The 23,259-nt window shown below is 46.6% G+C and overlaps 1 protein-coding gene across 3 annotated transcripts in view; it reads right to left on the bottom strand.

Annotated features, from left to right (window-relative positions):
- Positions 1-19,143: 19,143 nt before the first annotated feature.
- RAB7A (RAB7A, member RAS oncogene family) overlaps positions 19,144-23,259 on the bottom strand; it is a 72,748-nt gene continuing 68,632 nt past the window's right edge. For all 3 annotated transcript variants that reach the window (XM_021695184.2, XM_021695183.2, XM_044920904.1), the window contains one exon: positions 19,144-19,903. In XM_021695184.2, the coding sequence (XP_021550859.1) occupies positions 19,808-19,903 (96 nt within the window). In that variant the 3' untranslated portion in view covers positions 19,144-19,807. The remainder of the gene's footprint in view (positions 19,904-23,259) is intronic.

Below are 23,259 nucleotides of genomic sequence, written 5' to 3'. Positions count from 1 at the left end.
CCCCCCCCCCCCCCCCCCCCCCCGCACACACAGGATTGTCAGGATGGCCGAGAGGCGGCGGTTCACCGAGCAGAGCACCGAGCGAGCATTTGCAAGGACCGCGACGGCTGGCGTTGGTGTGTGCGGTGCATGCAGGCTCCCTGCGCACCGACCGGTGCCCGAGGAAGGGTGGCTTGCGGGGCATGTGGGCAGGACGGGCACGCCAGCTGTGGCCTGAGGGGCGGCTTGGGGTCTGGGGAGCGGGAAGGACCTCCTCAACGCTAGGGTTAATGTGGCGTAGTTCAGGTACGCGACGACCGAGGCCAGGGTCCGGGCTGGAGACCTCTGGGGGCAGAACCGAGAGGGTTCCCGGGACACACCGGACAGATGTTCAGTGCGGGCTGCCGCGCTCCTGGCCCTTCTCTACAGGGGAAGCAGCGGTGAGTGCCTAGCCTTTGCCGTGTGCAGCTGCCTCAGTCAGGGCCTCTCCAGACCGGGAGTGGAGTAGCCCCCCGCCCCCCAGCCCCTCCGTGTCACAGGCGCCCCGGGCACTCGGGGGATCGCCTCCCTTCCCGGCCTCTCTGCCCACGAGGGGGCGCGGGGCCCTGCGTTTCTGTCCCGCTGCCGCCGCCGCCGCCGGGCGCCCTGCCTTCCCTCTCCCGTCCGCCCCGCCGCCGCCAGAGGTCAGACCCGCCTGGCCAGGCCGGGGTGGCGGCGGCGAGGATGCAACCCCCGCCCAGGGTCCGCGCGGCCGTTAGGCGTTGGGCGCGCGCCCCGCCCCCCGACGTCCCCGCCGCCGCGGCCCGGCCCCGCCCCGCCCCCGTCTCCACGGAGACCAGCACGCTTCCCGGCGCCCGCCTCCCAACTGCAGTCCCGCTACTGCTCCCGCCTGCGCCTCGCGCTGCTGTGGACGCCGCTGCTGTGCGCGCCGTGAGCCAGGGTCTCCCAGACGCTTATTAACGTGCAGACCTCCAGACTGCCTTCTCTGAAGAGTCGGGCAATAGGTTCAGGGAGGGTCATGGGAATCTCTCCTTTTTTTTTTTTTTTTAAAGATTTTATTTATTTGAGAGAGAGAATGAGAGAGAGGAGGGTCAGAGGGAGAAGCAGACTCCCCGCTGAGCAGGGAGCCCGATGCGGGACTCGATCCAGGGACTCCAGGATCATGACCTGAGCCGAAGGCAGTTGCTTAACCAACTGAGCCACCCAGGCTCCCGGGAACCTCTCCTTTACCAGGGCGATTCTTATGATCGATGAGGATCGGCAGGTTTGGGAAAGGAATTAACCAAAGCCTAGAGAGTTTAGACCCTTGGGTATTGTTACTAGTAATCCAGGACCTGCATTAGAACTTTGCTGCAGCACGGTTCTCCTGAAACGTTGCTAATGTTTCCCTGGGGTGGAGCCGAAGCCAGACTCCAGGGATTTGTGCCCTGGGCACAGATCATCCCGGATAATTTGCCCCCCACGGGGCTGCAGTGAAGGAGGTTCTGAGAGGGTGTTGTATAAAGGGCCTATCTCCCCTCCGCTCTCCCCAAGAAAGCCCCGGGAAAGACATTGCTTTGGGGACTGCCAATCCGCAACAAATCTTAAAACTATCACAGAAGCTCTTAAACTATCACAGAAGCTCTGCAAAGCTGACACTGTCTTGGATCTTGAACTGGGAGGCTGAAAGAATATTCCAGCACCCACCTGTGGTCTCTCCCACTCAGGCTAGGCCACATCTAAGCCTACCCAAGAGACCAACTGCTGGTCTTGGAACACCCCCAGAACAGATTTTTAGCTACCTAGAGTCCCCGCAGAGGAACCCATGGGTTAAAAATATACATACTGGGGCAGGCTGACCTGAAAGGTGACTTCTAGGGTGACATGGTGAACTGAAAGCTGGTGCACACCTGACTTAATGTAGCGCCAGCTAGCAGAGCTAGCCTCCAGAATGACCTTTTAACTGATCCCCACTGACCACAGGATGAAGGCACTATTCCTGATGCTGCCTCAAGACCTGTGCAACAAGCACCTGCGGGCCTCTCCATGTTTGGAACCCACGCTGCCAGCCCCAGTGGTTACAATGAACATCGGGGACCAGTGCTTCCCAGACTTGCCTGATCATAAAACCACTGGAGACATAATCACATGTAGAACACCACACTCTGCATGTCTCAGTACCTGGCTCACACCCAGCCTTGAGGTGCCCAAACGAAGCTCAAAAAAGCTGCAACCAATTCTTGGGCCCCTTTCTGGCTGGCTTATATGTTAATCAACAACCTGCCTTTGTCGGTAACCCAGTACCCTACTCAGGCACACCAGTGATCAGGGACCACATTGTTCTGGGGAGTCTGTGCCTCCTTCCTATCCAGGTGAGGCATCCCGAAGGGCTGGGATATTCACCGTTTCCTCTGTGACCATATACATGTGCATATAATAAGGGCATGTGAAGAGCAGTTCTGCGGGCTTCAGGCCTTGATTAAGAAAGGAAAAGGGGTTTTCCTTTTCCTACACAGAAACGCACAAAGCAGGAATAGAAATAAACCTCCGTGCCCACTAATAATAGTCTCTTGCCAACCTGTCATCTTACAGGGCCAGGGATGCTAGAATATAGTGACTCCCAGCTCCTTTCCTAGTTCTGTATGGGGCCTTAAGCCAAAAGCCTCTGCTGATTAATCACCATCTGGACGTGTGGTTCTCCTGTATGCTTTTTAAAAAATACCAGTGCCTTCTCTCAGACCAATTGAATCCAAAGCGCTGAAGGTAGGGCCCTGTCATGAGGATGTTTTAAAGTTCTAGCTCTCCAGACAAGTCTAAGCATCACCGAGGGGGAGAATGACTGTTTCAGGTCATGTGTAAATACTGTCTTAGCAGCTCAAGCTCTGCAGCCCAACCTAAGGAGATGAGCTCCAGGGGCTCCCAGTGGTCAAAGGGGCAAGCTTCTGGGCATCCCGGCTTCCAGAATGCAGAGCAATCTGAAGCTGGGATAAAAGGGAAGTCTGGGAGGGGGCATATCACACTTCCCTGGACCATTTCACAGGGGAGGGAAGGGTGACCAAAAGGCATTCTCTTTTCCCTTCAGCTCATACCTCCTTCCAGCAAAGCTGGCAGGGGTGGCCCACAGGCTCTCTTACAGCATTTTAGCCAAAGAAATCATTCCTCACTCCTCCCCAACACTGCAAAAAGCTCACCCTCCGTTCATATAAGGGAGCTGCAGGCAGAAGGCTACAGAACTCAGAACTCAGTAGCTCTCAACCTGGCCTGAGAGCTGAGTTTATATCCCTTTGTCTTGCGTGCTGTGTGATTTTGAGTACTCACAGCCAGCCTCCGCTGCAGCTGGGAGGGAGGGCTGATACCAAAGAGGTGGGGCAGTTGCGGGGAGACCTGGGGTTTCTGTGAGGCTAAGCCCTATTTTCAGGTTCGTGGACTAAATTTAGGTACTAACTGCCTTTGACCATTTTACATTAAGGGTGTCCTTTTTAAAATAAAATGTACGTAACATAAAATTTACCATTTTAATCATTTTTAGTGTACAGTTCAGTGCATTAAGTATATTCACAATGTTGTGCAACCGTCATCACTATTTCCAGAGTATTTCCATCATCCCAAATAGAAACTGTACCAACTAAATATTAACTCTCCATTCCCTCTGCTCCCAACTTCTTTCTTTCCTTCTTTCTTTCTTTCTTTTTAAAAGATTTTATTTATTTATATGAGAGAGCATGAGAGAGACATCATGAGTAGGGGGGAGGGGTAGAGGGAGAAGCAGGCTCCCCACTGACCAGGGAGCCCAATGTGGGACTCGATCCCAGGATCCTGGGATCATGACCTGAGCCGAAGGCAGACGTTTAACCGACTGAGCCACCCAGGTGCTCCTTCTTTCTTTGTTTCTTCCTCCCTCCCTCTCTCATTCTCTCTCTCTTTCTTTCGACAGCTTGAGCATGCAAGTGGGGATGGGGGTTGGGGGCACAGTGTGGAGCCTGATGTGGGGCTCCATCTCATGACCCTGTGATCATGACTCCAGCCAAAATCAAGGGTCAGATGCTTAACCAACTGAGCCACCCAGGCGCTCCAGGAGCCCTTGCTTTTAAATAATCTTGACTAATAGGAATGTTTCTCATAGACACCATTGTAATTCTAGGTTGCTTTTAGTAAGATTTCATCATGTTTGGAAATATCTATAGATTCTGGTAGTGAAAGATGTCACACTTACCTGTTTAAATTTAAAAGATTTTTTCTTTTAGCTAAGCCTTTTTGGGTCCTTAGAGCCTGAGGGATGTGCCATGGGTTTGGAGATTGTGTGGTGTTTTACAGTGTACCTGTTGCACAGAAATTTTCTTGAGGTTGGCACAGACCCAGTGTCCATCTATTCCATTCCATGACCAATTTGTCCTAACATGGGAATCCTTGGGTTAGGTGGTGAGCATTCCAACAACTTTTATTTTTTTTATTTTTTCTAAAGATTTTATCCATTTATTTGACAGAGAGACAGCGAGAGAGGGAACACAAGCAGGGGGAGCAGGAGAGGGAGAAAGAAGCAGGCTACCCTCTGAGCAAGAAGCCCAACGTGAGGCTCAATCCCAGGATGCTGGGATCATGACCTGAGCCGAAGGCAGATGCCCAATGACTGAGCCACCCAGGCGCCCCATTCCAACAACTTTTAAATGCTCAACCTGTGCCCACCAATTTTGTGGCTGCTTCTGAGATTCCCCTTAGCAACAGTCTTTATCTACATGAAACAACACAAACATGCACATTAATATGTCAACAGTAACCAACAGATATTATGGCTTGCAGGCCAAGAGAAGCCCCCTGTGTGTACCGCCACCTGTTCCCACCATGGAAACTTGCACTGGAGAAAGGACTGAACCAGCAGACCTCAACAAATGGGGACTTCAGACTGCGGGCTCCACATAAATTAAGAACTATAAACTGTCCCGAACAGTTCCCATATGGACCTTGGGACATAAGCAAGGGCTGGGGGTTTCCACTAATTAAACAAGAATTGTGGTCTGAAACAAACACGAGGGGCTTGGGTTCTGGGCAGAACTCTTTCACAGCCGAAGCTCACCTGCCCTGAAATCCCCCTGTCCCCAGCTTCTATTCTATTTTCAGTTTCTTAGATTTTTCCTATTTTAGGCACTTGATATAAGTGGAATCCCACATTACATACCCTCTATGTCAGGCTTATTTTATTTAGTATAATGTCTTCAAGGTGCATCCATGTCATAGCATGATTCAGAATTTTATTCCTTTTAATGGCTGAGTAGTATTCCATTATATATTCCATGGAATACTATTCAGCCATTAAAGGAGTAAATTATCACATTTTGTTTATCCATTCATCTGCTGGTGGGCACTTGGATTGTTACCAGCCTTTGGCTCTTGTGGATAATGCTGCTAGGAATATGATGTATGTGTATCTCTCAGAGTCCTAGCTTTCAATTATTTGGGGTCTGTACCAGGAGTGGAATTGCTGGGTCACATGGTAATTCTACATTTAACTTGTAGCTATGTGGTTTTTTTTTTTTTTTTTGTAGCTATGTTAACTCTTTGTTTTTTTTAAATTTATTTTTATATATTTTTTTAAAGTTTTATTTATTTGACAGAGAGAGACACAGCGAGAGGGGAACACAAGCAGGGGGAGTGGGAGAGGGAGAAGCAGGCTCCCTGCTGAGCAGGGAGCCCGATGAGGGACTCGATCCCAGGACCCCTGGATCATGGCCTGAGCCGAAAGCAGACGCTTAATGACTGAGCCACCCAGGCGGCCCTATGTCAACTCTTTGAAGAATGGCTAAATATTTTCCACAGCAGCTGCACCATTTTACATTCCCTCCAGCACGCACAAGGGTTCCAGCTTCTCCACATCATTGTGAACACTTATTTTTTATTTTGTGTAACAGCCACACTAATGGATGTTGGGTGCTTTGGATTTGCATTTCCCCAGTGACTAATGACATTGAACATCTCGTTCATGTGCTTATTGGCCACCTGTTTATCTTTGGAGAAATGTCTATTCAAGTCCTTTGAACATTTCTGAATTGCATTGTTTTGATATTAAGTTGTAGGATTTCTTTATATACTCTGCTATTAATCCCTTATCAGATATATGATTTACTAAAGTTTTTAATGAAGTCCAACTTATCTATTTTGTTGTTGTCTGTGCCTTAGTGGTCCTATCCAAGAAATGATTGCCAAAGTCACTGCCATGAAGTGTCCCATGTTTTCTTCTTTTTTTTAATTTTATGTATTTATTTGACAGAGGGAGAGAGAGTGCACAAGCAGGGGAAGGGCAGAGGGAGAAGCAGACTCCCCCCTCCGAGGAGGGAGCCTGACTCGGGGCTCAATCTCAGGACCACGAGATCATGACCTGAGCTGAAGGCAGACGCCCAACTGACTGAGCCACCCAGGTGCCCCTCTACGTTTTCCTCTAAGAGATTTACGGTTTTAGCTATCATTCTTTGCTCCATTTTGAGTTGTGTCTATAGTGTTAGGTAAGGGCCCAACTTCTTTCTTTTGCATGTGGCTATCCAGTTTTCCCAGCATGATTTATTGAAAAGACTGTCCTTTCCCCACTCAATGGTCTTGGCACCATTGTTGAAAATTAACCGTATATGTAAGAGTTCTCTTTTTTTTCAAAGCCCAACATGGGGCATGAACTCACAACCCTGAAATGAAGAGTTGCATGCTTTACTGACTGAGCCAGCCAGGCGCCCGAATAAAGGTTCATTTCTGGGCTCTCTATTCTCTTCCATTGGTCTATATGTCTGTTCCTGTGCTAGTACTACATGTTTTGATTACAGTTTTTTTTTTTTTTTAAGGAAACAAATTTATTGAACATCCTGCAAAGGAGCAGCAGGTAGGACAGCAAAGGAGAGACTGCCTACACTAGTGTTTTTGCCTTTTTTTTAGAGAGGTGGGGGGAGGGGCAGAGGGAGAAGGAGAGAGAGAATTTTAAGCAGGCTCCGTGCCCAGAGTGGAGCCCGACATGGGCTGGATCTCACCATCCTGAGATCATGACCTGAGCCAAAATCAAGAGTCAGATGCTAAACCGACTGAGCCACCCAGGCGCCCTGATGGGTTTTTCTATTCCTGCAGAAAACATCGTGAGATTTTTTTAAAAAAGATTTTATTTCTTTCACAGAGAGAGCGACTATCCCAAGATTTTGATAAAGACTGCATTGAGGGGCGCCTGGGTGGCTCAGTCAGTTAAGCGTCTGCCTTCAGCTCAGGTCATGATCCCAGGGTCCTGGGGTCGAGCCCTGCATCGGGCTCCCTGCTCCACAGGAAGCCTGCTTCTCCCTCTCCTGCTGTCTCTCCCTGGCTTGTGCTCTTTTACTCTCTGTCAAATAAATAGTCTTAAAAAAAAAAAAGACTGCATTGAATCTGTATAGTTTTGGGTAGCACTGTTACCTTAAATTTTTTTTTTTTAAGATTTTATTTATTTATTTGAGAGAGAGAATGAGAGAGAGCATGAGAGGGGGGAGGGTCAGAGGGAGAAGCAGACTCCCTGCCGAGCAGGGAGCCCGATGCGGGACTCGATCCTGTGACTCCAGGATCATGACCTGAGCCGAAGGCAGTGGCTTAACCAACTGAGCCACCCAGGCGCCCGCACTGTTACCTTAATATTAAGCCTTCCAATCCATGAAGATGGGATGTCTTTCCATTTATTTAGGTCTTTAATTTCTATCAGCAACGTTCTGTACTTTTCAGTGTGTAAGTCTTACACCTACCAGGTTATTTTTAATATTTTTATTCTTACTGATACTATTGTAAATGGAATTATTTTTTTTAAAGATTTTATTTATTTAACACAGAGAAACAGCAAGAGAGGGAATACAAACAGGGGGAGTGGGAGAGGGAGAAGCAGACTCCCCGCTGAGCAGGGAGCCCGATGTGGGGCTCGATCCCATGACCCTGGGATCATGACCTGAGTTGAAGGCAGATGCTTAGCCAACTGAGCCACCCAGGTGCCCCGGAATTATTTTCTTAAATTTACTTTTTGAATTGTTGTTAGTGTATAGAAATGCAACTGGGGACCCCTGTGTGGCTCAGTCATCTAAGCATCTGCCAGGGTCCTGAGAGTTATATATAAATTTTATATATATATAATAATACTATAGTATAGTATTATTAACTATAGTCATCATGCTGCACATCAATTATTACATCATGGGCTTTTTTTTTTTTTAAAGATTTTATTTATTTATTCATGAGAGATAGAGAGAGGCAGAGGCAGAGGGAGAAGCAGGCTCCCCGCGGAACAAGGAGCCCGATGTGGGACTCGATCCCAGGACCCTGGGATCATGACCTGAGCTGAAGGCAGACGCTTAACCGACTGAGCCACCCAGGCGTCCACATCATGGGCTTCTTTATAACTGGAAGTATGTACCTTCTGACCACCTTCACTCATTTCACCCAATTCCCACCCCCTGCCTCTGGCAACCACCAATCTGTTCTCTGTATATGAGTTTGGTTTTTTGTTTTTTAGATTCCAGATATAGGTGAGATCATATGGTATTATGTCTTTGTCTGACTTACACTTAGCACAATGCCTTCAAGGTCTAGCTATGTTGGCACGAAATGGCAAAATTTCCCTTTTATGGCTGTGTACATACACACACACACACACACACACACCACATCCTATCCATCCATCGATGGACACGTAGGTTGCTTCCACGTCCTGACTATCCTATCATAAATAATGTTGCAGTGAACGTTGGGGTGAATATGTCTTTTGACCTTGTATTTTCATTTCCTTTGGATAAATACCCAGAAGTGGGATTGCTGGATCATATGGTAGTTCTGTTTTTAATTTTTTTTTTTTAAAGATTTTATTTATTTGAGACAGAGAGAATGAGATAGAGAGAGCATGAGAGGGAGGAGGGTCAGAGGGAGAAGCAGACTCCCTGCCGAGCAGGGAGCCCGATGCGGGACTCGATCCAGGGACTCCAGGATCATGACCTGAGCCGAAGGCAGTCGCCTAACCAACTGAGCCACCCAGGCGCCCTGTTTTTAATTTTTTGAGGAACGTCCACACTGTTTTCCCTAGGGCTGCACAAGGGTTCCTTTTTCTCCACATCCTCACCAACACTTGTTATTTCTCAGCTCTTTGATTTTAGCCATTCTGACGGGTGATATCTCATTGTGGTTTTGATTTGCATTTCCTTGATGATAAGTGATGTTGAGCACCCTTTCACATATCCATTAGCCATCTATCTTTGGAAAAATGTCTATTCAGCTCCTCTGCCCATTTTTTTATTTCTTTTTGCTACTGAGTTAAAGTTCTTTATTTTTTTTTTTTTTAAGATTTTATTTATTTGACACAGAGAGAGACAGCGAGAGAGAGAGCACAAGCAGGGGGAGTGGGAGAGGGAGAAGCAGGCTTCCTGCTGAGCAGGGAGCCCGATGCGGGGCTCGATCCCAAGACCCTGGGATCATGACCTGAGCTGAAGGCAGACGCTCAACCAACTGAGCCACCCAGGCGCCCCGAGTTAAAGTTCTTTATATATAGATAGATAGATAGATGATAGATGATGTATAAATATTTTCTCCATATTTAAATTGTTGAATATTTTTCAAATGCTTCTTCTACATTAATTGATGGGATCATGTTTTTTTCCCTTGATTCTAAGATTTTATTTATTTGTCAGAGTGAGTGAGTGAGCACAAGCAGGGGGAGCGGCAGGCAGAGGGAGAAGCAGGCTCCCCGCTGAGCAAGAAGCCCGATGTGGGACTCGTTCCCAGGACCCTGAGATCATGACCTGAGCTGAAGGCAGACACTTAACCAATTAAGCCACCCAGGTGCCTCCATTTTCCCTCCATTCTATAAATATGGATTATATTGATAGATTTTCATGTTGAAGCATCCTTGCATTCTAGGAATAAACCCCACTTGGCCATGGTGTATAATCCTTTTAATAGGCTTCAGCATTTTTCTAGCAGTCAGAGAATCAATGACCTAATAGCATTTTGGTGCTCTTCAGGATAACCTGAATTAAAGTCAGAGTTGGAGGATCCTATCCCATGGCAAGGAATTGAAAAGACAAGTTTCCTGGCCCTTCCACAACTCCTAGACAAAACAATCCCCAAACAGTCTTTTTTGGCGGGGGTGGGTGGGGGGGAAAAAGACCAGAGAGAGTCAGGGTACTTTTTCTGAACTGACAGCCACGCTAGAAGCAACAGATACAGATGCAAACCCAACTATCGAATTCACCACTTCAGTTCAATAGGCCCTCCCAGGTGGCTTTTTCCTTCCTTAAAGCTTGAAATGTATTATGCCTTTACCCTTTCCCCTCCCTGGCCTAAAGAAGGGAGTAATAATTCACCCATGAACTAGACTAAAGCCCAAGTGGCTAACAAAATTCCAGCACTGGCTCCCTTCGTGTAATTCCAGCAAAATTCCATGTACCCCCGCAAAAGAGGGCATCTTCAGCCTCGCAGGCTGAATGGAGGCGGGACTTCTGCCAGCTGAAGAGGAACCAGGAAAGGGAATGTGAAAGCACAGTGCTCCTCTCCTCGAAGGAAAGAGGGAGGCACAGGGTGCGCCATGCCAGCACTCAGGTTATCTTCCAGACATCCGGCATCTCCCAACTGGCCAGGAAAAGAAGGGTATGGAGGGCTGGCAGTCAGAGAGGGATGGGCAGAGCAGTCCGGCCAGTGCCTCACCAAGCCATAAGCCAGATCTCCTGAAGCAGGTGTAGTCCACTCAGAATTCTTGGCCAGCACTTGCACAAGGCACTGTATGACCTATGAGCAAGGTAGGCAAGTTTTAAGTGAGGTGGGTCCTCAATTAATAATCATTATGAGGTATTCAGGAATGAGATCACAGCGTTGCATTTTCTTCCAATAGTTTTTAAATTTTATTTTTAGTGTGTTAATTTTAGTGTGCTGGCTTTGCAGATGCCCTCAACAAATTCTTCTTTTTTTAAAGTAATCTATACACACCCAACATGGGGTCTGAACTCACAACATGACCCCAAGATCAAGAGTTGGATGCTCTACCAACTGAGCTAGCCAGGTGCCCCTTTCCAAGTTTTTTTTTTAAGATTTTATTTTTTGACAGAGAGAAACACAGCGAGAGAGGGAACACAAGCAGGGGGAGTGGGAGAGGGAGAAGCAGGCTTCCCGCTGAGCAGGGAGCCCGATGCGGGGCTCGATCCCAGGACCCTGGGATCATGACCGGAGCCGAAGGCAGACACTTAATGACTGAGCCACCCAGGCGCCCCCCTTTCCAAGTTTTTAAGAGCAGCTAGAAAACTGAATATTGTGTGGTATCTTCCAGTTTAAAAATATTGGTTGGATGTGTGTAGGGAAAGTGGGGTCAAAAATTAATGGGCAGGACTGCAACTTAGTGTGTGTGGGGGGCGTACAGCTAAAACACACATCTGAGATCTTTTTTTTAAGCCTAAATCCTCTTCTGTCTCTTAGGCAATGGGCCGTACATGTAATTGTAACTCAAAAAATACTTAGGGTAGTATTTTTCACCACTTCAACTCTGGCTGCACATTAGAATCACCTGGAAAGGGCACCTGGGTGGCTCAGTTGGCTAAGCGTCTGCCTTTGGCTCAGGTCATGAACCCAGGGTCCTGGGATAGAGCCCCGCACATCGGGCTCCCTGCTCAGCCGTGAGTCTGCTTCTCCCTCACCCGCTGCCCCTCCCCCCAGCTTGTGCTGTCTTTCTCAAATAAGTAAGATCTTTGAAAAAAGAAAAAAAAGTCACCTGGAGAGGTTTTAAAAAACTACCTTGGGTACCTGGGTGGCTCAGTTGGTTAAGTGTCTGCCTTTGGCTCAGGTCATGATCCCAGGGTCCTGGGACTGAGCCCCCACACTGGGCTCTCTGCTCAGCAGGGAGTCTGCTTCTCCCTCTCCCTCTGTGCTTGCTCTCTCTCATAAATAAATAAATCTTTATTAAAAAAAAAAAGGCTATCTTGGGGGCACCTGCCTGGCTCAGTAGGTGGAGCACATGACTCGATCTCCAGGTTGTGAGTTTGAGCCCCATGATGGGTGTAGAGATTACATGAAATCTGGAAAAAAAGGAAAAAAGAAAAAAAAAAGGCTACCTGGGATACCCCAGCACTGTCAAGTTTAATAAATTGGGTGGGATCCAGGCCTCCAGCTGACTTTTTTTTTTTTTTTTTTTAAAGATTTTATTTATTTATTTGAGAGAGAATGAGAGACAGAGAGCATGAGAGGGAGGAGGGTCAGAGGGAGAAGCAGACTCCCTGCCGAGCAGGGAGCCCGATGCGGGACTCGATCCCGGGACTCCAGGATCATGACCTGAGCCGAAGGCAGTCACTTAACCAACTGAGCCACCCAGGCGCCCATGACTTTTTTTTTTTTTTTAAGATTTTATTTATTTGACACAGAGAGACATAGCGAGAGAGGGAACACAAGCAGAGGGAGAGGGAGAAGCAGGCTTCCTGTGGAGCAGTGAGCCCGATGTGGGGCTCGATCCCAGGACCCTGGGATCATGACCTGAGCTGAAGGCAGACGCTTAACGACTGAGCCAAAGCAAAAGAGAGAGCACACACAGGTGAGGGGAATGACAGAGGGAGAGAATCTTGAAGCAGACTTCTTGCTGAGCGCAGAGCCCGATGCAGGGCTCAGTCTCAGGACCCTGAGATCATGACCTGAGCCGAAGGCAGCCGCTTAACCGACTGAGCCACCCAGGCGTCCCTCTCAGCCAACTTTAGACAAGTTGTTTTCTCTTAACTGTTTTTTCTCTTTACAGAAGGTAGTTCGCACCTTACAAGGTTTTTTGTTTTGTTTTTGCCTTTTTTTTAAGATTTTATTTCTTTGAGAGAGAGAAAGCGAGAGGGATCACAGAGGGAGAGGGAGAAACAGACTCACCGCTGACTGAGAGGAAAGCCCAATGTGGGGCTTGATCCCAGGACTCTGAGATCATGACCTGAGCCGAAGGCAGACGCTCAACTGAGCCACCCAGGCACCTCCCTTACAAGGTTTTTAAGGAAAGGGAAGGGGAAAGTTTTAAGTCAGGAAGGGAAAACCTGGCATGAAGCCAGCTTTAAGAAATAAAGATAAGTGAAAAGTTAATGATAGACATAGGAGCTAATATGGAGACAGGATATGTTACCAGCTGAATTGTCTTCTCCCTAATTCATATGTTGCAGTCCTAAGTCCCAGTACCTCAGAATGTGAAGACAAGCTCTTTAAAAAGGTAGCTGAGTTAAAATGAGGTCATATGCGTGGGCCCTAACCCATTATGACTGGTGTCCTTCTAGGAAGAGATTAGGACACAGACACTCAGAGGGAAGACGTGAAGAAACAGGGAAAAGATGCCCACCTACAGGCCGAGAGGGGCCCCCAGAAGGAGCCAATTCTGCTGACACCTTGATCTCGAACTTCTATCCTCCAAAATGGTGAGAAAATGAAATTGTTAAGTCACCCAGTCTGTGGTATTTGTAACAGTGGTCCTAGTAAACTAATCACACAGGACATACCCAAGAGAAAAGACAAAGAACAGAATGGGATCTGTGAGATGACAGTAATTTGGGACACAGGAAAAGGCCTCTAGGACTAGGGGCACATGGTCAGGTTCAGAGTTGGCTTCATGATAAAGTTCAAGGAGTAGCAGGTCAGATCATCATCTGTCAGGATGAAGGTAAGAGGATAAGGATCACAGTTAGTGTTAAGGTCAATTTTAAGTAATTATCAATTCAGGGTTGGGTGGGTTAAAGTGGGTCTGTCAGTACAGTGGCAGGATCAGTATGAAGGTAATGTTATTTCAAGGTCAAGTTTAGAAAGGTTAAAATGAATGTCAATGTCAAAGTGAGAATCTAGGGCAGTGTCAAGGTCAGGTTCAAAAAGCAAGATAGAGTCATCATGATGATCAGGGTCAGAACCAGAGTCAGATTCAAGGAAAAATTCAAATTCAAATTCACTTCAAGGTCATGGTGTCTCAAGGTAAAGGATTGTTGTTGGTGCTAGAAAGAGAGTTCTAAGGGGGCACCTGGCTGGCTCAGTCAGAAGAGCATGCGACTCTTAATCTTGGGGTCATGTGTTTGAGCCTCACGTTGGCTGTAGAGCTTACTTATTTAAAAAAAAAAAAAAAAAGTCTTAAGAATTTAAGGTCAGGTTCAAGATCCAGTAAAAATTTAGGATAAGATAGGATCAGAGTACTGGTTTCTATCAGGGTAAGGGTCCGGTCAAAGGTCTGAATATTCTGAAGGGCCATGATCAAAGTCATTTTAAGTTCAGGGCAGCTCAAAATCAGGATTATCATCAGTGACACGATGATGGATTCAAGGTCAAGTATAAATTTAGGACATGACAATGATCAGGGTGTTTCAGATTTAGGCTCAAGGTCATGAAAAGCATCAGTGTATTTGGTTCAGTACCACAGGCAAGGTCAGTTTCAAGGACAAAACTAAGAACAAAATATGGTAAGGATGATGGTCAGGGTGAAAACAAGGGTTAGAATTAGGGCCTGGTTCAGGATCACTTTCAAATTTGAGGTCAAATTCATAGTCATTCCAAGTTCAAGGAGGGTTAATATCAGGATGATTGTTAGTGTATAAGGTTGAAGGTCAAGTTCAAGATCAAGCTGAAAGAGTGAGCTATAATAGGTCAGAACATCAGATCAAGGTCAGGTTCCAGGTCAACTTCAAAGTTAATCCAGGTCATTTCAAGGGGATCATTGTCAGGATCATTAGTGTATGAAGGACAAGATCGAGGTCAAGAAGTTCTAGGTTAAAATCAGTGACTCAGTGTAAGATGGCAGGGTGATCAGGTTCAGGATACGGGTTAAATTTTTTTTTTTTTAAAGATTTTATTTGAGAGAGAGAGAGAGCGCTCAAGCAGCGGGAGCGGCAGAGGGAGAGGGAGAAGCACGCTCCCCGCTAAGCAAGGAGCCCAATGCGGGACTCGATCCCAGGATCCTGGGATCATGACCTGGGATGAAGGCAGGTGCTTAACTGAGCCACCCTGGCGCCCCAAAGGTAAATTTCAAGGTCACTTCAAGATGATCAAATTTAAGGGTAAGTTTAGCATTGATCTTGGCTAATTAAGATTTTGAATTTTAAGTTCATTCCAAGGTTTTGATGAATATTAATGTGATATTTAGGGTCAAGTTCAGGTCAAGCTCAAAATGAGGGCAAGAGGAACATGATATCCAAAGGATGAGAGACTGGATCAGGGTTAGGATCAAGGGCAGTTTCAAGGATAAAGTCAAGTCCAAGATTATTTCATAGGCAGGGTGGGTCAAGGCTGGGTTCATGGAGAAGATCCAGTTTAGGAGCACCTGGGTGGCTCAGTTGGGTAAGCGTCTGCCTTTGGCTCAGCTCATGATCTCAGGGTCCTGCGTTCAGCTCCCTTCTCAGTGGGAAGCCTGCTTCTCCCTCTCCCTCTGCTGCTCCCCCTGCTTGTGCTCTCTCTCAAATAAAATCTTTTTTGATTTTTTTAGATTTTATTTATTTGACAGAGAGAGACACAGCGAGAGAAAACACAAGCCAGGGGAATGGGAGAGGGAGAAGCAGGCTTCCTGCTGAGCACGGAGCCTGATGCAGGGCTCAATCCCAGGCCCCTGGGATCGAGTCCCACATCAGGCTCCCTGTTCTGCGGGGAGCCTGCTTCTCCCTCTCCCACTCCCCCTGCTTGTGTTCCCTCTCTCGCTGTGTCTCTCTCTGTCAAATAAATAAATAAAATCTTAAAAAAAACAAAACAAAACAATTAGGATGAGACGTGGTCAGAATGAGTTTCAAGGTCCTTTCAAAGCAAGGAAGGGTCAAAGTCAATGTGAGGTACAGGAAGGTTGTCAAGGTCACAATGAAGGTTAAGAGGTTCAATATCAAGGTCATGTTTATGTGCAAGGTCAGGCTGGGGGCAAAAATCACAGGTCTTTGGAGTGTGTCTGGCTTAGCATCAGGGCTTGGGGTCAGGATTAGTGAAACAAGATGAATAAAACTCATCAATATACATTCACCTCAACAGCCAGCTCTGAGAGTTTGAGCCAATTAAGAGGAGTCTAATTAATGTAAGCATGCTCAGTCTCAATTATTTGATTTACAAAACTCCTAACTGCATGTTAGCATAAACCAAGATGGACAAGAAGTGTGCTCCATATGTTCATCTCTCTGGCACATTATTTCTCTGAGGTAGAGTGAATTAGCATGAATCTAATTAGTGCTATTGAAAAGCATCATTATTCAGTTCAAACAAGCTCAGTCTCAGACATTCTTCCTAAAGGCAAAACCTTATTGCTGGCTAGTATTAACTAACATGAACATAAGCAATTCAACATATACATTCATCTCAAAGGCATATTCTTAAGAAGTGGGAGGAATTAAGATCGATCTGATTAGGAGTTTGGATAAGAATTCCTGTTAGTGTAAGGCACCGGGGTGGCTCAGGTCATGATCTCCAGGTCTTGGGATCGAGCCCTTCATCAGGCTTCCTGCTCGGTGGGGAGCCTGCTTCTCCCTCTCCCTCTGCCTGCCGCTCCCCCCTGCTTGTGCGCTCACATGCTCTGTCAAATAAATAAAAAATAAAATCAGGGGCACCTGCTTGGGTGGCTCAGTCGGTTAAGCGTTTGCCTTCAGCTCAGGTCATGATCCCAGGGTCCTGGGATAAAGCTCCACGTCCGGCTCTCAGCTCAGCAGGGAGTCTGCTTCTTCCTCTCCCTCTGCTTGTGTTCTGTCTCTCTCTCAAATGAATAAATAAAATCTTTTAAAAAAAAGAATTCCTATTAATGCAACAAACAGCCCCAGACTCCTTATAGATTGTTGGAGTAAACTGCCAAGTAAGCACTGCAATACACATTCATATTGTGAGACAGTGAATTTGGATCAAACTAAGGCATACTATTTATTTATTTAAAAGATTTTATTTGTCAGAGAGAGAGCACAAGCAGGGGGAGCGGCAGGCAGAGGGAGAAACAGACTCCCCACTGAGCAGGGAGCCCGATGTGGGGCTCAATCCCAGGACCCCGGGATCATGACCTGAGCCGAAGGCAGCTGCTTAACTGACTGAGCCACCCAGGTGTCCCTAAGGCATACTATTTAAACAAATTTATATTAGTGCAACAAATTCATTTCCATTCTTCTCAAAATTCTTGTTTGAGCAAACTGAGATGAATGGAAACACAGCAACACATGTTCGTCTCAATTCACCTTTTTAAGATTTATTTATTTGGAAGAGAGCAAGAGTAAGAGCGTACAAGCAGTGGCGGGGGGGGGGGGGGAAGCAGAGGGAGAGGGAGAAGCAGGTCTCCTGCTGAGCAGGGAGCCCGAAGCGGGGCTCAATCCCAGGAACCAGAGATCATGACCCGAGCCAAAACCAAGAGTTGGACACTCAACTGACTGAACCAGCCAGGTGCCTCTCAGCCATTACCTCTTACTCTAAGTGGTCATCTCAAAATGAAAGAAGTCAACGTCAGGATGGTTATCAGTTTTAGACTGATGGTTGTGATCAGAGGTCAAGGTCCATTTCCATGTCACATTTAAGGTTAGGACCAGCGAGTATGATCGAGGAATAGGAGCCTTGTTTGTAGAAGTGAGCATCACACAGATCCATAAACCAGAGAAGATCTAGGCCATGAGGCACTAGCCATGGTGGAGTTGTAATTGTGAGCTTCTATTTTTTTTTTTTCTTAAAAGGTTTATTTATTTGAGAAAGAGAGTGGGGGAAGGGGCAGAGGGAGAGAATATCCAAGCTGACTCCTGCCGAGCGTACAGCCTGATGCGGGGCTCGATCTCACGACCCATGAGATCGTGACCTGAGCCAAAACCAAGAGTTGGACATTTAACTGACTGAGCCACCCAGGTGCCCCAGTTGTGAGCTTCTGAAAATGCTATTTGTAACAAACAAACTGAGCCAAGAGTAGGCACGGGGAAAGGAACCAACTGAGGAACCTGAGAAGTGGAAATGTAGAAAAGTGTGGTGAAAGAGAATCCAAGAGCTTAGTCAATGGGGGCATTTCTAGAAGCAAAACCTACACCAACCCTGATTGAAACACTACTATTCTATAAATTTGGTTCTAGGTGGCATATATTCAGTTCCAGCTGGTGACCTATAATATCGGAATACAGGGCCCCCTGCTGCCACATCTTCCTCTCCTGTGAAAAATCAGAAATCCAGAAATATGATACCTAAGTATTAGCAACTACGCCAACTACAAAACAGAAAAGAGCACAAAGGCTAATTACGCTCATACCCGACAGGCTGTGCACGGTCCACAGGCACAGTCTGTAGTTGCTCCTCCACAGGGACAATGTTTTCTCTATTCAGAGTCCCCACACCCCATCACTGTGATTAAAAACACCAAAACCAAAAACTAGGGACAGGCACTATAGGGCCGGACGTGACAAGGCCTTTCTGCCTCAAAGGCACCACATGTGCCCAGTTATGAAGGGCTCTTAGGCTTGATAAAGCATCGGCTATGATTAGCTAACATGGTCTCTACTGAGCCAAGGGTCTAGAAGAAGGAAAAAAGACAGGGCAAAGGCAGATGATCTTTGTTCTTGTTACATTTTATTGGCATCACGTTCATCTCTTTACAGAAGAACTTGGCCCACACCCTAGAATGTAGACCTTTGGAAAAAGAGGAAGTGCTCCGTTAAGCAAGCTACAATGCAGGGGCAGATCCTAGGGAGGGGGCAGAACTGCCAGGGTTCCATACCAAAGAAACAGGTTAATGAATAGTGGGCAATACTGGGAGTTGGTGGGGAAAAGGAGAAAAAGGTTTGCTAACCTAAGGATACCACAACCCTGAAAGGAGTGCCTTCTAGAACAAAGGTAAAATCACTAGGACAGATCTGTTAGGATTTTCCTTTTCCTCTTAATCAGTAGGATGCTGACCTAATAGGGGAGTTTTGAAGTGTGGAGCAGAAGGGGGGGGGGGAGGGGGGGGGGGAAAAATGAGAATTTTAATTTCTGAAACAACAGCCATTTATCCATTGCACACACCACTGTATTATGCAAATCAACCTTTTGGAAAATGTAGACACAGAAGGGAACTAGACAGTGTTCCCCCTGGAGAGATGAAAGCTTTTTGGCTCGTAAGTCTTTGATAAAAGGCGTACATAATTCTTGTGTCTCCTGTACAGAATACTGCCTCTAGCTGGACTTCTGCATTCTGAGTTGCTAACACTCTGCAATCCAGACAGGGTTCAACCCTCCATCTTACACGCCTGCATTACAGGACTTAAACACATAATCCAAGAATTTCTTACACTAATTTATACATTTTTAATTGGTTGCATATATTAACATGTACTATAAGATTCTTTTCTAAGAAGCATTACATAATAAATGGATACTGTAAAAAGATCTGATTAGTTAAAAGTAACAAGCATTAACAGATACATACAAAACTCAGCCTGATCAGACTGGGTGTGAGCCTGTAATGAAGCATGGGGCACCAGCCTTCCCAAGTGGTAGCCTTCACAGGAGGGAGGGGTGGGGGTAGGGGGTAAAAACACCACAAGACCGTTAAAAAAATCAGATAACTAATTAGACACAGATTAACTGTAAACAGTTCTCTCTCCCCAGTGACAAAAAGAATAAGCTTCCGATGCTGACTCCACACCAGAACGATTTCTACAGCTTGCCTGTTGTGCTGCCGTACAAGGGCTGATGTGGTGGGTGGGCAGACCCCGATGGAGTCATCACAGGCCTGGGCTGGAGTCTGTCTGCTTGTATCAGGGCTGTGTGTGTGTGTGTGTGTGTGTGTGTGTAAGGGTGAGTGTGTTTGATGGGGTTTCTTTTGGCAGCTGGATTCAATAGATGACTTTATGTTTTGTTTGGAAGAGGAGAGGGGGCTTGTGTTGGAAGGCCTAAGTGTGTTCTTTGTTTGTGAAGGACTCTGTGCTCTGCTCTCACTGCCCCTTCAGCAACTGCAGCTTTCCCCTGAGGGCTTGGCCCGGTCGTTCTTGTCCAGTTTGATGGGTTCAGGGAATTCGTTGTACAGCTCCACCTCTGTTTCCTGGGCAGAGAGAGAGAGAAAGGTCTGTTACTCAGGGTATGGGGAACTTCCGAGCTCAGCGGTGCTCTTCCACAGCGCTCGGTGGGCAGGGGGCTGGGGGACAGACGCGGCAGTGAAGGGAGGGCTCTGGCAGAAGGTGCTCAACTCTCAAGGGCTGAGCAAGGGGACGACAGGTTTTGTGACAACCCTGGGAAAATGTGAAGAGAGAAACCGAGCAGGAAGAGCTGCAATCGATACTGAGCAGTCAGGACACAGCTGACTCATGCTCTCCATCATCATGATGGAGATCTGGTGGCTTGGGGACCACAGCCAGCTCACAAAGGCTTTCTGCGTGCTCCTTATCGTCTCATCACCAACACTTTGAAAATCAGACTTCAACATGGGCTGGATTTTGGCAGCTCTTAGCACTTCCACAAGGCAAGTGTGGGCTGGAGCATGAGTGCTCCCTGCCCTCTCAGTCCCAAAACATTCCTCTAGTTCCCTATTTGCCATTTATTTTTCTGGACTGATGGCCCGTTTTCTTTTTTTTCCAAGGGTTTAGGAGGGTTTTGCCTCTAAATGCTGCATACTTAGAAACCAGCTATGGATGAATTTTATCACCAACTGTGGTGAGAGGTCATAGGAGATGGACCGTGGTCAGTTTAGTGTGACTTTTTGCTGAAATAACATGTGTCTAGTGAGGAGCAGCTTTCCACTTCCTGGTGCAGGAAAACAGTTTGTTACTTCAACACTGAGCACCTATGTGACAGGCAGTGTTCTATAAAAATAAAAACCTCTAAGAATACACATTAAAAAACCAAAAAGGTTTACTGAGATAAATTCAGTGGTTTTTAGTGTATTCACAAATTGGGCAACCATCACCACTAATTCCACAAATTTTCTTCACCCCATAGAAACCCTGCACCCGTTAGCAGTCATTCCCCAGCCCCACCAGACACCCCCAAGCCTTGGCAATCACTGACATCTACTTTCTGTCTTTACAGATTTGCCTATTTTGGTTATTTCATTTGATGGGACATTTGTTTTTATTTCTGCTTTTTGGCTATTATGAGTAATGCTATTATGAATATTCATGTACAAGATTTTGTGTGGACAGGTTTTTGTTTCTCCTGGGTAACACCTACGAGTGGAATTGCTGGGTCATATAGTGACGCTTCATGTTTAACTTTTTGAGGAACTGCCAGACCGCTTTCCAAAGTGGGTGCACCATTTTACATTCCCACCAGCACCTAGGAGTATATTTAATATGAAAGGCAAAGGATGTGAAAAGTGATACAGTGTCACTGAAGGACAGCACACAAAACCTAAGATAATAGCTGTTACGGACTGAATGTCTGTGTCTCTCCAAAATTTCTATGTTGAAATCCTAATCCCCAGTGTGCTAGTATTAGGATTAAGAAAGTAATGAAGGTGAAATGAGGTCATAAAGGGTGGGGCCCTGATCTGACAGGATCAGTGTGTCCTTGTAAGAAAAGACATCAGAGAGTGGGGGTTCCCACTTGCTCGTGCTTGCTGTTGAGTACAGAGGAAAAGCCACGCACCCGAGGACAGGAGAAAGACGGCGGTCTGCAAATGGGGAAGGGAGCCCTTAGCAGAAAGTGAATTTGCTGGCACCATGATTATAAACCTCTGGCCTCCACAACTGAGAGACCATAAAAGCCTGCTATTTTGCCACCCAGTCTGCAATATTTTGTAATGGTACCCAAAGCACACTACTAAGAGCTCTGATGCGCAATCCCAATTAGAATCTCAATAAGGTTTTGTATTTGGGAAGGGTGAGGAAGGAAAAAGGTGGAACTGGAATAAAATTCTCAGTCTAAATGGAAAATGCACCAAAATAGCAAAAACAAACAAACAAACAAAAACAAAAACCAAACAAACCCCCAAACCAACAAAAAAACCCCACAAAAAAGTCTTTTTGTCAGTCACTAGTCACTTGTCAGCAGAGGTCAGACTACAATATAAAGGCAGTCAAATCAAGACGGTCCAGGCAAGGAATATGCACGCTGCCAAACAGACTGGGAAGACCCAATTTTGGAAGACCAAAAATAGATCCCAATATACATGAGCATTAAATACACAAAGGTAATGCTTCAGTCCACTGGGGAAAGTGGTTTATTTAACAATTTGCTGCTAATAATTGAAACAACTGGCTATCCCGCTAAAAGAAAAAAGGTGAGTCCCTATTTCCTGCCATAAGCCAAAAATAAATTTCAATTGAATTAGACAACAAATAATCCAGACACAGGAAACCCAGACACTTAAAATGACACACCTAACAAAAATTACTTTTTTCGATGCCCCAGAAAGACAGCAGAGTTGGAAAAGTCACTTGCCATACCGGTCAAGTTAATTCCAGTTCACAGAAGGCTCACGGGAAGCGGCGGGCGCCCAGGCCAGTGCCACGGGCTGGCGGTGTGCAGCAGGGGGGCCCGACGACTGGCTGCACGGCAGCAGGGCCCCACACGGTGCCGGCCATTTGCTGCTGAGCAGGAAGAGAAGGACTGAAGTATGAGTGCCTTTGAGGAAAGTGATCTGGCACCATCTTTTGAAAGCGCATGTACCTTTCAATCTAACAATCTTACTCCTGAGAGGCTAGCGTGTAGGAACAAAAAAATATTCTAGTAAGGCTACAGGGACAGCAATATTCAGAGAGAAAAACTGTTGGTGATGCCAGTCAACAGGGAGCTGGTGGAAACAATTCCCCAGACCTGTTTAGATTTGCATGCAAGTGTAGGAACACGAGGAAAAGCATATTCAGTTACTGACCTAGGTGTGAAGGTGGGTTAAAGGAAGGGGGAGGGGGGGAGGCAAAGGCCTTGGGCCTGCATCCTCTTTGTATCAGTGTTGCTCAGTGGGGGCTCTCCTAGTGTTTTGGGTGGATCGATTTCTTTCATCACGGAACACTCAGTGCAGCCTCCAGCCCTTGGAACAACCCATTCCAGGTACTTCCCTGCCCACAGGTCCAGATGCCCTGTCCTGCTGAGAACTGGTACCTTCTATAAACCCAGTTTCCTGGAGCTGGCAGAACCTGCCTTGCCCTTTACAGCCACCACGTGCTTCCTTAAAATGTTCTCCGCATCTTCTGGTGTGCACCTCACCTGACACTCACCCGCTCCCCAAGTCTGACCATCACAGATGACTGATGGTGCCTCACAATCTGTCCTAACTCACTGGCCCCCAAAGAGCTGCTGAATCAAAAGAGCCTTCAACTCCCTCATGTCAACAAGAAGTAACGGTCTCTTTTTCTGGGAACAGTTGAGTAAACAACATAAATCAGAAAGAACACCTCACTCAAGGAATACAATTCCCAGAACTTCTGGTTAAGCTTTCCTTCTGGTGATCTGGTGATCCAA

This window comes from Neomonachus schauinslandi, chromosome 1, assembly GCF_002201575.2.
Source record: "Neomonachus schauinslandi chromosome 1, ASM220157v2, whole genome shotgun sequence".
NCBI lineage: Eukaryota > Metazoa > Chordata > Mammalia > Carnivora > Phocidae > Neomonachus > Neomonachus schauinslandi.
This window is presented reverse-complemented; position numbering and strand designations above follow the sequence as displayed.